General features: G+C 40.0%; 1 protein-coding gene across 3 annotated transcripts; it reads right to left on the bottom strand.

The window, feature by feature from the left end:
* Window positions 1-494: 494 nt before the first annotated feature.
* LOC115736364 (aminopeptidase P1) lies at window positions 495-10627 on the bottom strand. 3 transcript variants are annotated; one of them, XM_030668046.2, is made up of 17 exons: window positions 10240-10621; window positions 10022-10085; window positions 8728-8867; window positions 7913-8197; window positions 7702-7824; window positions 7394-7534; window positions 7220-7345; window positions 6144-6230; window positions 5930-5997; window positions 4709-4778; window positions 4225-4359; window positions 3997-4077; window positions 2673-2727; window positions 2427-2531; window positions 2213-2284; window positions 1645-1769; window positions 495-1002 (listed from the first exon to the last, which is right to left on the bottom strand). In XM_030668046.2, exons 1-17 carry the CDS (start codon window positions 10330-10332, stop codon window positions 841-843), a joined length of 1932 nt encoding a protein of 643 aa, XP_030523906.2. In that variant the 5' UTR covers window positions 10333-10621; the 3' UTR covers window positions 495-840. The 3 variants fall into 3 exon arrangements, with proteins under 3 accessions (XP_030523906.2, XP_030523903.2, XP_030523904.2); XM_030668043.2 differs by having other exon boundaries at window positions 7220-7534; window positions 10240-10627; XM_030668044.2 differs by having other exon boundaries at window positions 4709-4775; window positions 7220-7534; window positions 10240-10625.
* Window positions 10628-13124: the final 2497 nt, after the last annotated feature.

A 13124-nucleotide genomic window follows, 5' to 3' on the forward strand; every position in this document is an offset into this window, starting at 1 on the left:
TTCATGTAACATATTTAAAAATTAGGGACGTCATTGCACATTGGAATAAAATTCAAAAATCACAATGAATAAATTAAAAGTTTATGAATCACATTGCACAGTAGACAAAAGTTAGATATCATTTGTCATTTTTACCTTCTCTGATCAGTTCCAACCATTCATGGCTCGTTCATGTATCATGTGGAAACAATTCCATTCGAGGCTGAGCAACACGCCCTTTTTTTTTTTTTGATGTGTTCGACTCACGAGAGAAATGATCGTTGTTCAATGATACTTGTGTCTTAGCTCAGTCTTGGGGAGGGAAGATAGAAATTAAATAATCTGAGTTGTCTTTGACTATCGGCAACAGATAACCTCGTTTGGTATCTGTAGCATAGCGAGATCACGACATGCCCTGCTTGATATCGCCCACAAAACGTGTTTTATGGGAAATACTCCGGCACGCTTATTTCACAGAAAACACAACCAAAACCCAGGACTCAAAAGGCTTTTGGTCCCCAAATCCATTACCAATCACCACCCAATTGTTGGTGTAGTACCGATACGGTTAAGGACTTCACTATGTCGATGTAGAAGTCAGCTGCAAACATCTAAACGTCGCCGCTTGTTCGATTATGCAGAAACCAGGTATGAGCAGGGACGAAATCATGACAATAATTATTATGCAGAAAACGAAGCCAATGAATTTACATGGTAACGGTGAAATAACAATATTTTATTCAACCACTTCAGCATCAAGTTCCTTTCTCTTTTATCAGAAAGTCAAGGATGGGGCAAGAATTCATCAAGGATGGACAAGGAAACATGGAGATAACAAATGGAAATTTCCAGGTTATGTGCTCATGCACGTACAGGTTCAGTAGCTTTCTTCAGCCATGCCATTTCAGCATCATCCAAGTATGGCGACAATATATCTCTGCACTTCGAATGGTATGTGTTAAGCCAATCGATCTCTTCAGGCGTCAATAAACTCAAGTTGATCAGCTTGCTCTGATAAGGTGCCTAGATAGGAAATGACTTATAAGCACAGAATAGAGCTTGATGATCTAGAATAACTTTATATTAGGTACCACATCCCACAAATATATTTATCCCACAAGGCATTAAACTCCAATGATGCCTATGACAGAGAATGATGTGGCGATGATTCTGCGATAAATTCACTGGTTTGATAATAATTTACTTTTCCAATAAGTGAATGCTCAACTCAAGTCTTTTGCGCTAAACAGGGTACAACATTTTACTACAAACATCATGCCTCTAGGAAACAAGAACATTGAAAGGGAAAATTTTCTGCTCATGCTTCAAATGTTGTTGGTCCGTCCATGTCTTTGTTTGTTATATACTCTTCAAAAGACGAATAAAAGCAAGTTTGCATCTTTTTCCCCCTTATTCTCTCTATATTCTATCCACCCAAATAATCCAACTACTAGTCGCCAGTCAAAAACGTACTTAGATGACCTGACCAGTGACCAAGCAAAGAACACATCAAACATGATGGAAATGACAAATTTGTCAACAAGATTGAACTATCACCAACTATAGGGAAAAATTACGCAGTCAATTAAAAAAAAAAAAGTAGAAAAGCAAGGGAACACCTTCACCAATTGGTAGGCAATACCCTTCTTTGTCATAACAACTTACCCACGTTATGTGCTCGAATGATAAGTACCCCTTGTCAGCAAAGTTGAACTTCGTATCTGCTTCGTTGACCACCAAGACATTCTCCAGCCTTATACCAAAGTTCCCATCTTCATAGTAACCAGGTTCTGAAAAAGGTGTCCATTGTTGTGAGTAGCCTTCCGAGTAATAGCTTTGAATAATTTCACAGTACTATCCTAAAGCAGCATGTCATAACCTTAAACTACTCCAGAAACAATTGAATCAAATCCTACCAGCTGCTCTCAAATCTACTAAATTCAACAGAACTCTCTTCTACTGAGAATGTCATCATTTTTCACATTCCACAAAATAACCAAGAACAGAAATGTGACAGAATAATTGTTACATATTCCAAGAGCACTGCTCCCAGCGCATATTGACCCCTAGACCACGGTGGAATAGACCACCTCACCACAGTGAGATAGCAATGCCCCAGGCATCTAATAACTTTCCCAAATTACGAGCCGGTATACTACAAATACTAACCATCTGTAACTGTCATTGAAGCTTGAATTGGCACATTACGAGCCGGTATACTACAAATACTAACCATCTGTAACTGTCATTGAAGCTTGAATTGGCACATTACGAGCCTGTGGTCTGAAACTGATCAAATGCGGACCTGATCATTGAAAAGTCAATTTAAACATCATTAGCTCGATCATGTAACGAAAGTTAGCAAAGCTTGCCTAGACTAAGCTGGGATGACAGATACATGACCAAATATGGCAATAAACGTGCTTTATCCCTGCTTATCCACATACCTTCATGAACATTCAGGTAAGATCCGATTCCATGCCCTGTGCCATGTCGATAATCGAGGCCATCCTTCCACAAAGGTATTCGGGCAAGAATGTCCAAAGCATGACCTTAAAGATTTGATTAATAGAAACTTTATGTAAGATGAAGAGAAAAAATCTCAGCTTATGTTGACGAAACCAACCCCTGAATACACTGACAACTTGGTTTGGAAGTAAAATTTATAGTGCGAGGGTGAAGCATTATAATACCATTTGTTCCATTCGGAAATCTGGCATTTCCCAGGGCAATGTGCCCTTTTAGTACCTGGATAGAACCCAGAACCAAAAGCTCTCAGAGCCTAAAGAGACTTAGTACAAATAGGAAATCAAAGTAGTTACTGTTTTGCAAGGGGACAAGGAATTAACTGGATTGAAAGAAGTAGACAAAGCACATAAAAAAGAAAAATCAAGGTAATTTTTCCTGTAATTCCTTTGACTTTGGATCTGTGCACTGGAATATGCGGTCTTTACACTACTAGCGCCAGAGAATATAGGGATAACAATTTATACTTGTGGAAGGATAATTTGAGAAGAGGAAGATGCAAGAATGTGAGGTGTATTTACGAGTCACAGTCCTTTGCACCACTTGCACTAGTAGCAGCAATCGATAGTTAAAGGGAGTCTTCATGACCAATGTCGGCGGAGGTATCACTGTTCACTGATGGAAACACAGTAGATGACATGCAAAGACAAAAAAATATAACAAGGTTTCCACTTCACCTAGAGGTTAAATATCATAGGTAGACAATATTTTACTCGGGTATTAGGCGAAAGTAACAGCTATTGAAGGGTGAAGGGAGTATCACCCTGTGAAGTTAGCGGCATTTAGAGACTGGTCTAGATATGACCTCAAATACTCAAGTTCTACAACTATTACGAGAAATTAAGGATGAAGCACTGCAATAGGACCAGTTAGATTCACGTCATGGCGGCAGCCTATGAAATGACTCGCTAACAATAAGAAAATACCAAAGGAGGCCAGACGATGTTGGAAATATCGAAATAGCTACTAAAGAAAGTAATAGCACACCACTGATGAATCTCTTCAAGGAAGCATCAAAATTAACATGTTTCATTGACAGTCCTATGGCCAATTTCAAGGTTAAAAAACTGCATGTGGGACCATCTTTTATCTTAAAACTAGTCCAAAGAACTTCATCCATTACTTAAGTATTCAAGAAAACATTAGGTCACAGCTATGGGGTGCACCCAATGCGCTCCCACGCCGTAAGATCACATGAGTCTCAATAGGGGCCCACCAAATCAAAGGGCTAAGGATACATTAGGTGCACTTGATGCACCTCAAAACCCCACTGTACTTTTCAGTTCCCATTGAAGAATAAGATCACATTAGTTGCCTATCCAGAAATAAGTAGTATTTGGCATCTACAAGAACAGTTTTGCTAGATATTCTTGCATACAACTTACTGAGTCAAATGTTTCCAGCAATGAGATCTGTAATCCTACCTAGATTCTAGCACCATATATAATTGCCACGTAACTACATAAACATAGCTTAACTGAAAAAACGCACCGCTGTATAGCATGCTTTCTCGTGTGCTGAAGGTCTCCCAAAATGAACAGTTCGAGTTATGTCTGTTGTTCCATCTAGATACTTTGGATACAGCATCCACATATTCAAGAAAGGAAACTATAAGTCTCATGAAAAAAATTGCAAAATGAGGTGCAAATTGACAGATTCCCTTGTTAAAACAGCCAATTTGCAAATAACAAACACTAAACAGAAGCACAGCTCATATACCTGTGCTCCGGAATCAAATAGATAAATGCAATCCGCATCTAACTCTGCACAAGTGTCCGGCTGTGGTCCATAATGGATGATTGCCGCATTTGGACCGACTGATGAAATGGTAGGAAAACTTAAACCTTTGAAATGCTGCAAATGTTAAAGAACAGAATATTGGTTATTCCATAATAACGTCACACAAACATGTCGTAGCCAGTGCGAATCAACATAGTTTTGAATATCTTATAAGTTACATCACGAGAGATACATCTACTGTTACCAGCATTCGCATAGCGCAAAATTACAAAAAGCAAATGCAAGAGTAGCTCATCTACTGACCGCACCTAGCAGACTGTTGGGTTTACAAACATCTTACGCATGTATATTGTTTGAACAGGCATACATTTGCAAGACATCAAAAAATGAGTCCTACATAAAAACAAAAAACGAAAAAATAAAGATTCCACACAGTTCTGTGAAAACCCATGAGTAGGAGTACCTCTTTTGAAGCTCGAAATGACTCCAGCTTATCACTCACAGTCACCTCCGTTAATTTCTTTCCTTCCCTGCTATACGTTAGTTTAATCAGTCTTGTCAAGCATATGTACCTCGAACCTAAAATTTGGAAGATACTAGCAAAAAAGACACCAAATGATGCTTTGAATCAACTGCCATGAGAGAGTAGAAATTTGCCAAGTACGTTTGTTGACAAGCTACACATTAGACACTCACATTAAGCACACAAAATTAGTTTACTTCACCCCACATGCCCTAAAAGAAAATGCTGTAAACATTTCCTTCACAATCTTATGATGAGCCTTTGAAAGAGAAATGGTATGCACAAAAAGAAGAGGTCACAGTCCTTAGATGTCAGAGTTCATGGTCAAAGCACTAATCTCTTAATTATTAGCTTCACGTTATCTAGAAACCAAATGTAAAAGGCTAAAATGATTGGGGAGGTAGATGGCTGCAAGCCATAAGGACACAAGCCCCTCTTATTTGGAGGTGCATCAGCTCAAATTGTCACCTCGACTAACAGAAGATGGACAATGAGGACCTCACTGGAAGACCAAAAGTATAAAGAATCATTTTGATGGAACAAGCACTGACCCATCATGTTCCCCAAAAGAGTTCCCTTCTGAGAGCAGAAGATTTTCATACAGACATAGCCAATGCCAGAACTGCTACCATGTCCCCAACACTAATAATAAACTGATTCTCAGTTAATGTCTCTCATGAGGTTTAATGCAACAATTGTTAATTCAAACAGAACCGGTTCACCCTGGATGTTTCTTTCATTTAACATATTACACAATCACATGCTGTATTGACATGAAGGATGGCCAAACAATAGAATATTCTTTTGCTGTTTGAGAATCAACAGATAGATATTATAGACTAGCTGCAAGCCTTCCTATCATAATGGCTGATTCAAGTGATGAATTCAAAATGAACATGTTTCTGCAAAGACGAAGCTTGTGGTACTGGTAACTTGAGCTGAGATGGCCCCTCCTGCTCATTGATTATAGCGGGCATGTCTCTCGAAAACTAGCAGGACACTAATCCAAGTTATCAAATATTTTTGCATTGCTATTCCTACTATATCAAAAATCTTTCGCTATCTATTCTTGAATAAGTAATCCAACTTCCCCTTGACTCTGCATTGGCATCCAAACCAAACTAACTTGCAACAAAATTATGACCAGCGAAATGAACTTACAACTGCTTTTTCTTGGCCAAAGTCTCTTCCTCCACAAAGTAACCAGAAGCACCATAGTTTTCTTGCATCTGAACAATAGACAAACAAGATCATGCATCACTGACTCAAAAATCATTCAGGTATGATTGACATAAGAAAGATCTCCATGTATGGCATGATAAGGAAAAGGCAAATAGTTGTCAAGGCCAATGCAAGAAGATTCCGTGGTATATACCTGCTTATCCAACCAGACAAGATATTGTACAACAGCTGCACCATCTCTGATGTGTGCCTTCCTTAACCCATCCAACTCAATTGGATTCTGAAATTTACAGAGTTAGGCCTCATTAAAGAAAATTACAGCATGCTTTCGTAATAAAGAGTAACTGACTAATACATTGCCAACAAGGATCACAAAAAGGAACATCCAACTCTTATCAAAATATTAGGATGGTAAAATCCTAATTGAGATTTCTCTACTGAAAAATCCTAATGATGAGATATCACTGCTCAGTCTTCTGGATGATGCCATCAGTTACAACATAATGGCCTGATGACCAGGCAGAAAATGATCTATCCTTTGCTGTAGAGTCTCTATGGTCTTATACTTAACAAATCAGAACCCAGTGATTCTTTGCACGTGCATTCAATTTAAATTGGCTTATTCTGCTCATAACTATCAGACCCCTTACAGGTTAACTCCTAAAAATTAGGATCCTCAGAATACTGAATGCTTGCATTCCCATATTATTTCAGCTAAAATCAAATGATTTGTAGATACTATTCTTAAGATATCAACAACTAAATCAATGGCCTCTATATAAAGAAGCACCTGCAAAAAGTGGTTGAACGGAATGTTCAGGAAGTATGAGATAGTAGCAGCACAAAAGCTATCATATCTGGTTCCTATCAGTAATGGACCAAAACACATAAAGACGAAACAATGGAGGATCCACAATTGAGAATCATAATCATTGTTTTATATCAGCATCCATATAAAGAGGACCTGTTGATTTCAATAACACACTAGATTATGCACATCTCAATTCCAATTTCCACCAGAAGTGAAGCTTTGGAAGTATTAAATGGCATGCAGTCCACCAATTCGACCCTAGTCAATCTTGAGATTGAACCTTCCGCCAACATAAAACAACTCAGAGACAGTGCCAGCTCAAATTTTTCAGCTAACATCAGCTTATTTCGATGATCATTACCTTATGTATGACTACATCACCACATACACTCGAAGAGCATTGGTGCAACATTCTCTGTGACCATTACTACCTCATAGATTGGGCATGCATGTATTACCTTCAAAGCTTTTGCAAGGGCCAAAGGAGATTGCTTCAGGAGAACTTTATCGGAATCTAGTTTAGAATACAAAGCATAGCAGCAGGATCCAGGATCAGCCCATATCAAGTCAATGCTATCAACATCTTCTGCTTCAGTCTTAATGCTTTCAGCTGCATCCTCCTTAGAGCCAATTTCTGTTCCCCCAGAAACGTCACTTTGAGTTTCTTTGAATGCAAATGGGCCAAGCTGGTTGGATGCAAGTAAGCTCACATCTGCGCTTACCGCATCATACTCCCTCACTTCAATTCCATTCTCCTTTAAATAGCCACTTACCTACATATAAGTCACACTGTTTAGCACAACAGTATCAGTAACATAACATAATAGGAGAGAATAAGAAACATCTAACTATAACAAGGTGGAGACTGAATATGTCAGGAAGAACCAATCACGCCTTGATGCTGACATTTTCATAAAGAAAAGGGGGGTGACAACCAAACCTCAGAAGATAGCTTCCTCTGGTCCACATAAAGGAAAGCTGAAGTGGGCGTGACTATAGCGAATGAATGAACTACGGGGCAGTAAGACACATCACTTCCTCGAACATTATACAGCCAAGCAACCTGCAAAGTAACGGCTAAGTTCTAACACTGCCAATAAATGTATCTACGAAATATATGATTGGGAGATGACCCATATAAAAATTCTTGCCTCATCAAGGGCTGTGATTACTATGCCACGAGCTTTCTCCTGTGTAAGCCTTTCTCTCAAATCGTTCAGTTTGTCTGTCGCTGATCGACCAGCAAATTCCAGGGCATGTACATCCACGGGATTTATTTGAGGAGGTGGCCTATTTTTCCAAACCTCATCAACCAAGTTGGTGGAAGTCTGAATCAGCTTCTGCTGTTTTTTGGCAAAAGCACATTCCCATCGCTGCGCAGTGTCTATGGACACGCACCAAGGATCAATGCCAATTGCCGCATCATTTGGCAAGTTCTGGTGAAGGATAGACATGAAATCCACACAGAGAGGAAAAGGTTACACAAAATTTTCAGGAGTAATCAAAGTAAGCAACAGTAAACTACTCATCAGTTGGACTAAGTACTCTGAACTACATAAGCAGGAGCAGGTGCATGAGCATTAGCACTTCAAAATTGCCTTACGGCATAGGTTACGCCATATATAGCTTAAGGGAAAAACATGTACTGGCTCAGACATGAGAAAAGATCGACAAAGCCAGTCAGAGCAGATTTTCAGTATACCAGAACTTAAGTAAAAGAAAACCATTGTTTTTTGATTGGCAATCATCATGAATATTAAAATGAAGAGCTTATATCTAACTTTTTTTTGGCTCACAAGAGATTTTCTAACCCACTTTATAGAGGTCAAGAAATCCCAGAACTAATAATTGAGGACCTATCAAAGAACATGTCTCAACCTCTGATCTCACACAGAAAAAATTAGAATTAGCACGGCCATTATGCTTTAGAAGTTGTCCAAAATTCACCAAGAAGATAAAGACTCACGTCTGCCATCCAAACATCCACAGCAGGGTCTTCTCCTATGCGCATGAGCTTCCACTGATCACTAAGCTGTTGAGCAGCCTGCAAGAAATAACGTCCATCGGTCCATAGCAGTGCTTCATTCATTGTTATAAGAGCTAGACCTGCATGATTCAAGTTAAAAGAGTTTAACCAAGACATACTCGAGATATTTAATAAGTCAAATAGAAATTCTGACCATCATTTTCTGCAGATTTCTCTAAACAGAAAGAAAACAGATCAATGAGTTGATGATGGTGAAACATAAGTGATGACTTTCGTAAGTCATGTGACTGTCAAAGTATGAAATTTCTCTGCATTAAGGTGCAAACACTCTTCCTTTTCCTCATTTATTTCTTCGAACCAATCATTTGTTGCATATGCAGATCTGAAACATGTGAAATTACACTAGACAAAGCAGGAAATTGAGCCTACAGTTCGAAGAGATTCTTAAAATCAACCTAATGTTAACCTCATTTGTAATGCCATAAAACAAGATACAGCCGAAACATTGCTAAGACACCTCATCAGATGCGTCAAATACACCTGTACTAGTATCTAGCACAAAACAATCATCAATTAAAAGAAATCCTCACCCATTTTAGGATAAAACACCTATGGGAACAACATCGTGAATTTCATCCCATAGCATTTCAATCAATTTAGAACAACAGCTCATGAGAAATGAATCCCTTTCTGGCCATCATACTGAGCAATGAAATGAATGTAAGTGATGTTCAAAGAATAATTATCTATTCCCCCACCATAACTTTTGAAATCCGGGTAAACAGAGAAAGGTTGCAGTTATTCAACAATCAAAAGTTTTGTCAAGCACAGTGCCACGAAAATTAGGATACAAATGCTTATCACATTTCTAGCCAGTAGGAATCAACAGATAATGCCGATATCTACCATTTCTTCAAACAGATTAACTCAAATGTTCAATGACGAAAAGCTGAAACAAAGTAGACAGTGCTGGCATATCAGTTCGCCTGGCAGAAATTGAAGTGTTTGATTACGAAGACAGTAACTACTAACATTGCTGTCAAAGTTGTCTAATAAAAGACCATAATGTGCATGCGATGAACCGGTTCCAACACGAAAAATGGGTATCCAAAAGCAAGATAGCAGCGCTTCCGGACCATAGGAAAAGTCGAAATTCTTTAATCGTCCTCCCAAACTCGAAACTGATCAAAACTAAATCCGAGCGACTCGAGCCCGCAATCAAGAACCGATTCATAAGTACAAACAAAACAACAGAAGGCGAAACAAAACTCACCGGCACTCCCAGTGAATCCAGAAACGAACTCGCGCCTCTTGTCCCTCGAAGATACATACTCACTCTGCAACGATTCAGCCATCCGGAGCATCAGCGAAACTCCACGAAAATGAGACGATGCTAAAGAAAGCAGAGTACGGTTTCGACAACCCGAAAGATATAAACAACCACAGGTTAAGATGGACGAGAGAGAGAGAGAGAGAGAGAGAGAGTAGAACCTGATGATAATCTTCAGAGGGAACGACCAGGGCATCGAGAGGAGGGGAGTAAGAGGACATCAGGGACCTGAGAGCAGCCAGGGTGTCCGCCATTTCTTCACCTCTGCGTCACGTCGCGGCACGGGGTCTCTCTCTCACTCTCTCTCGTATCAGCAGCAATCTAATCGGGAAGAAAGATTGAATTTTTTGTTTTGGGAGAAGCGCTTCAATGGAAGAAGTTCTCTATGTTGCCTGGAGCTGATGAGAGAGACTGATTGGAATAGGCCAGAGCTTTCAAGGAAGGCGGGTCTTATTATAGAACAAAAAAAAAAAAAAGGCATAAACATACGGAAAGGCAACAAAAATCTTCATTTAACTTCGATTCCATAGTTGGAATGGAATCGGATCTCGTTGACTTGTAAGGCAATGCCTAAAACAGCAAGTAATCCATGCAATTCTTGGGATTTTTGGACATGGAGTGATAACAAGGGTACCCGGATCGTGAGTCCGGTGGATCGGGTCCAAGGGTTGGGTCTTGGGTTTGATAGGGCGGACTTGGGTTCGCGCTTGAAACTAGGTACGAGAGCCAAGGTCTAGGATCTGGAGCGGAGTCCAAGAACCCAAGTTCGTACACTAAGGACTTGGGTCCGGGCATCTAAGGCCAAGGTCTGGGGGTTGCAAATCCAAGTGTGGAGCATCGAACTCGAGTCACAACATTTGGGCCCCAGTCTATGGTCGACGCGGTGGTGGAAACCCAAGTCAATTTATAGGTTTTATTTGTGTTCTTTTTTACGAACTAAAATTTATTATTCTAATCTTGAAAATGTTCTAACTTATTTTTCTAGATGCTGTTAAACATAAAAAACAATAGGAAATTTTCGGTTTAAGATTTCATTTTGTTGTTGTCAGATTGGTCAAGTAATTTGGGAAAGAACTCTTTGTGCTGAGTTTGGATTATCAGATGCAAAGTTCTGCCTTTTGCTTAGCCAAAAAATAGAAGGATGGCTTTTAATGGAAGCATTCTTTTTCTCCACGTGACATTGAACTTTTGCAGGAGCCCTCAAGTAAAAGTCTTAGTAGCATCCACACCAACACGTGACACATGACACGACACTACACACCGACAAGTTATTATTTAAAAAAAAAATCATTCACGTTGTATATTAAATATATATTTATATATAAATGACCTTTGATATTTTGACCTTTTATATTTTAATCGCTAATTTTTTGAAAATACTTAAAATAAATTCATGCATGTCGAAATGGCATGTCGAGATATTAAATTCGCATGTCGCTAGTGTGTTTAGAGCTGATCACGTGAAGTATCTGACAACATGTATGACACGACAACCTCCAAAAAGTATCAATGCATCCTAGGTAAAAAGCTAGTGATCCAATTACCGAAGCGTTTCCCCAACGCCAAAAGCGAATTTAGTGGGTACTAGAGAATAAAGATAGAGAAGGCTAATGTGTCTTAGCTTTGCCCTATTTCGATCAGCCTCTGTCATCCGTTCCAGCTAAAAAGAAAACTTTTATTGAAACTTTTCGAAAAGTTCCATCCTTCGTGCGCCTCGATATTGAAATAATATCTTTATCTTTGTGGGATTAGCAAAAATTAGTTTTGCCCTTTAATAATTCGAAACAGGCATATACTTTAAACTTCTGGATTTCCTTAACAAGTGTCATTATCTCTCGTGCTGTGTATAGTTAGTGCACGGGAAATCAAAACATTTCTCTGCAATATATTGTTAACACGTTAACAAGATCACAAACTTATTTGGGAACCCTGGATGATAGAAATTTCAGCACATTACCATCTTCACATTATAGATGTCTTTTCACTTTAAAAAGAGAGTTTGCAAATTCTCCTTAAGGCTGCATTGGTTCTGCAGAAAATATTTTTCAGGAAAATATTTTCCTCGTTTTTCGGAATTTGGATCACCTAGGAAAATGAGTCAATAGAAAACCTATGCTCAAGTTTAGGAAAACGAGTGTCTCTTTAAAAAATAAGAAATCATTTTCCAAAACATGACTAGATTTTGGTGCTTGGATTAGAAACTCGGTGCTTAGGCATGGAAACCCTAACACTCGTCCCGGGTCCTCAATACTTGGTCCCCAACAGCGGTACGTAGGTCCATCTAGGCTGAGCACAAGTCCACAAAAGCCAAAACGCAAGATCTCGGTAGCCATGCACGGATCCTTGACACCCGACCCAAGTCAACAAAGTCCTTGCCTAGGTTTTGGAGCTCGAGCTAGGGTCCTCGACACCTAGGCCGGCATCCACAAAGGCCTTGCCCGAGTCTTTGGTGCTTGGTTTTGAGTCCCCAATACTCAAGCTCGGGTCTCCGGTGTTTGTACTCGCATCCCCCGAGCCCTAGTCCATCAAGGCTGATTTTAGGGATTCCGACTCCCAAGCCCATGTCCATTGAAGTTGAGCGCGAAAACCAAGAGGTTGGGCCCGGGTCCATAAAGGCTATACTCGAGTCCATCGAGGCTAAGCTTGGAACCCCAGTGTTTGTGCCTTAATCCATTGCGTCCGTCCCTAGGTCCATTGAGGCCGAGGACCCACGCATGAGCAATCGTGTCTCGAGCCCAACCTTGATGAACTAAGGCTCAAGTGTCGGGGACTCAAGCCCAAGAGCCAAGTCGCCAACCTAACCTCTATGGACCTAAGCACCTGGGTCCCGCACTCGGCTCTTGTGGACTAAGCCAAGGTGCCGGTGATTCGAGTACGAGCACAAGGGCCTTGGACATGGCCTCGGTGGACTTGGGATAGATACATGTGCTCTTACTCAAGACCCAAGTGCCCATGCTTGAGTCCCAATGCCCAAGTCGAGGTCTATTGAGACTAAACTCGGGATCTTGGTGTCCGTGTCTGGTTTCCCGACCGCCCATGTACAAAT

Source organism: Rhodamnia argentea, chromosome 11 (assembly GCF_020921035.1).
Source record: "Rhodamnia argentea isolate NSW1041297 chromosome 11, ASM2092103v1, whole genome shotgun sequence".
Lineage (NCBI taxonomy): Eukaryota > Viridiplantae > Streptophyta > Magnoliopsida > Myrtales > Myrtaceae > Rhodamnia > Rhodamnia argentea.

Bases quoted from the DNA above. Each gene is read 5' to 3' on its own strand.
- LOC115736364 (XM_030668043.2), bottom strand. From the start codon at position 10,332: ATGGCGGACACCCTGGCTGCTCTCAGGTCCCTGATGTCCTCTTACTCC. The intron at 10,086-10,239 runs GTTCTACTCTCT...GAATCGTTGCAG, and splicing joins CCTCTGAAGATTATCATCAG to AGTGAGTATGTATCTTCGAG. The intron at 8,198-8,727 runs GTGAGTCTTTAT...ATCCTTCACCAG, and splicing joins TGGATGTTTGGATGGCAGAC to AACTTGCCAAATGATGCGGC.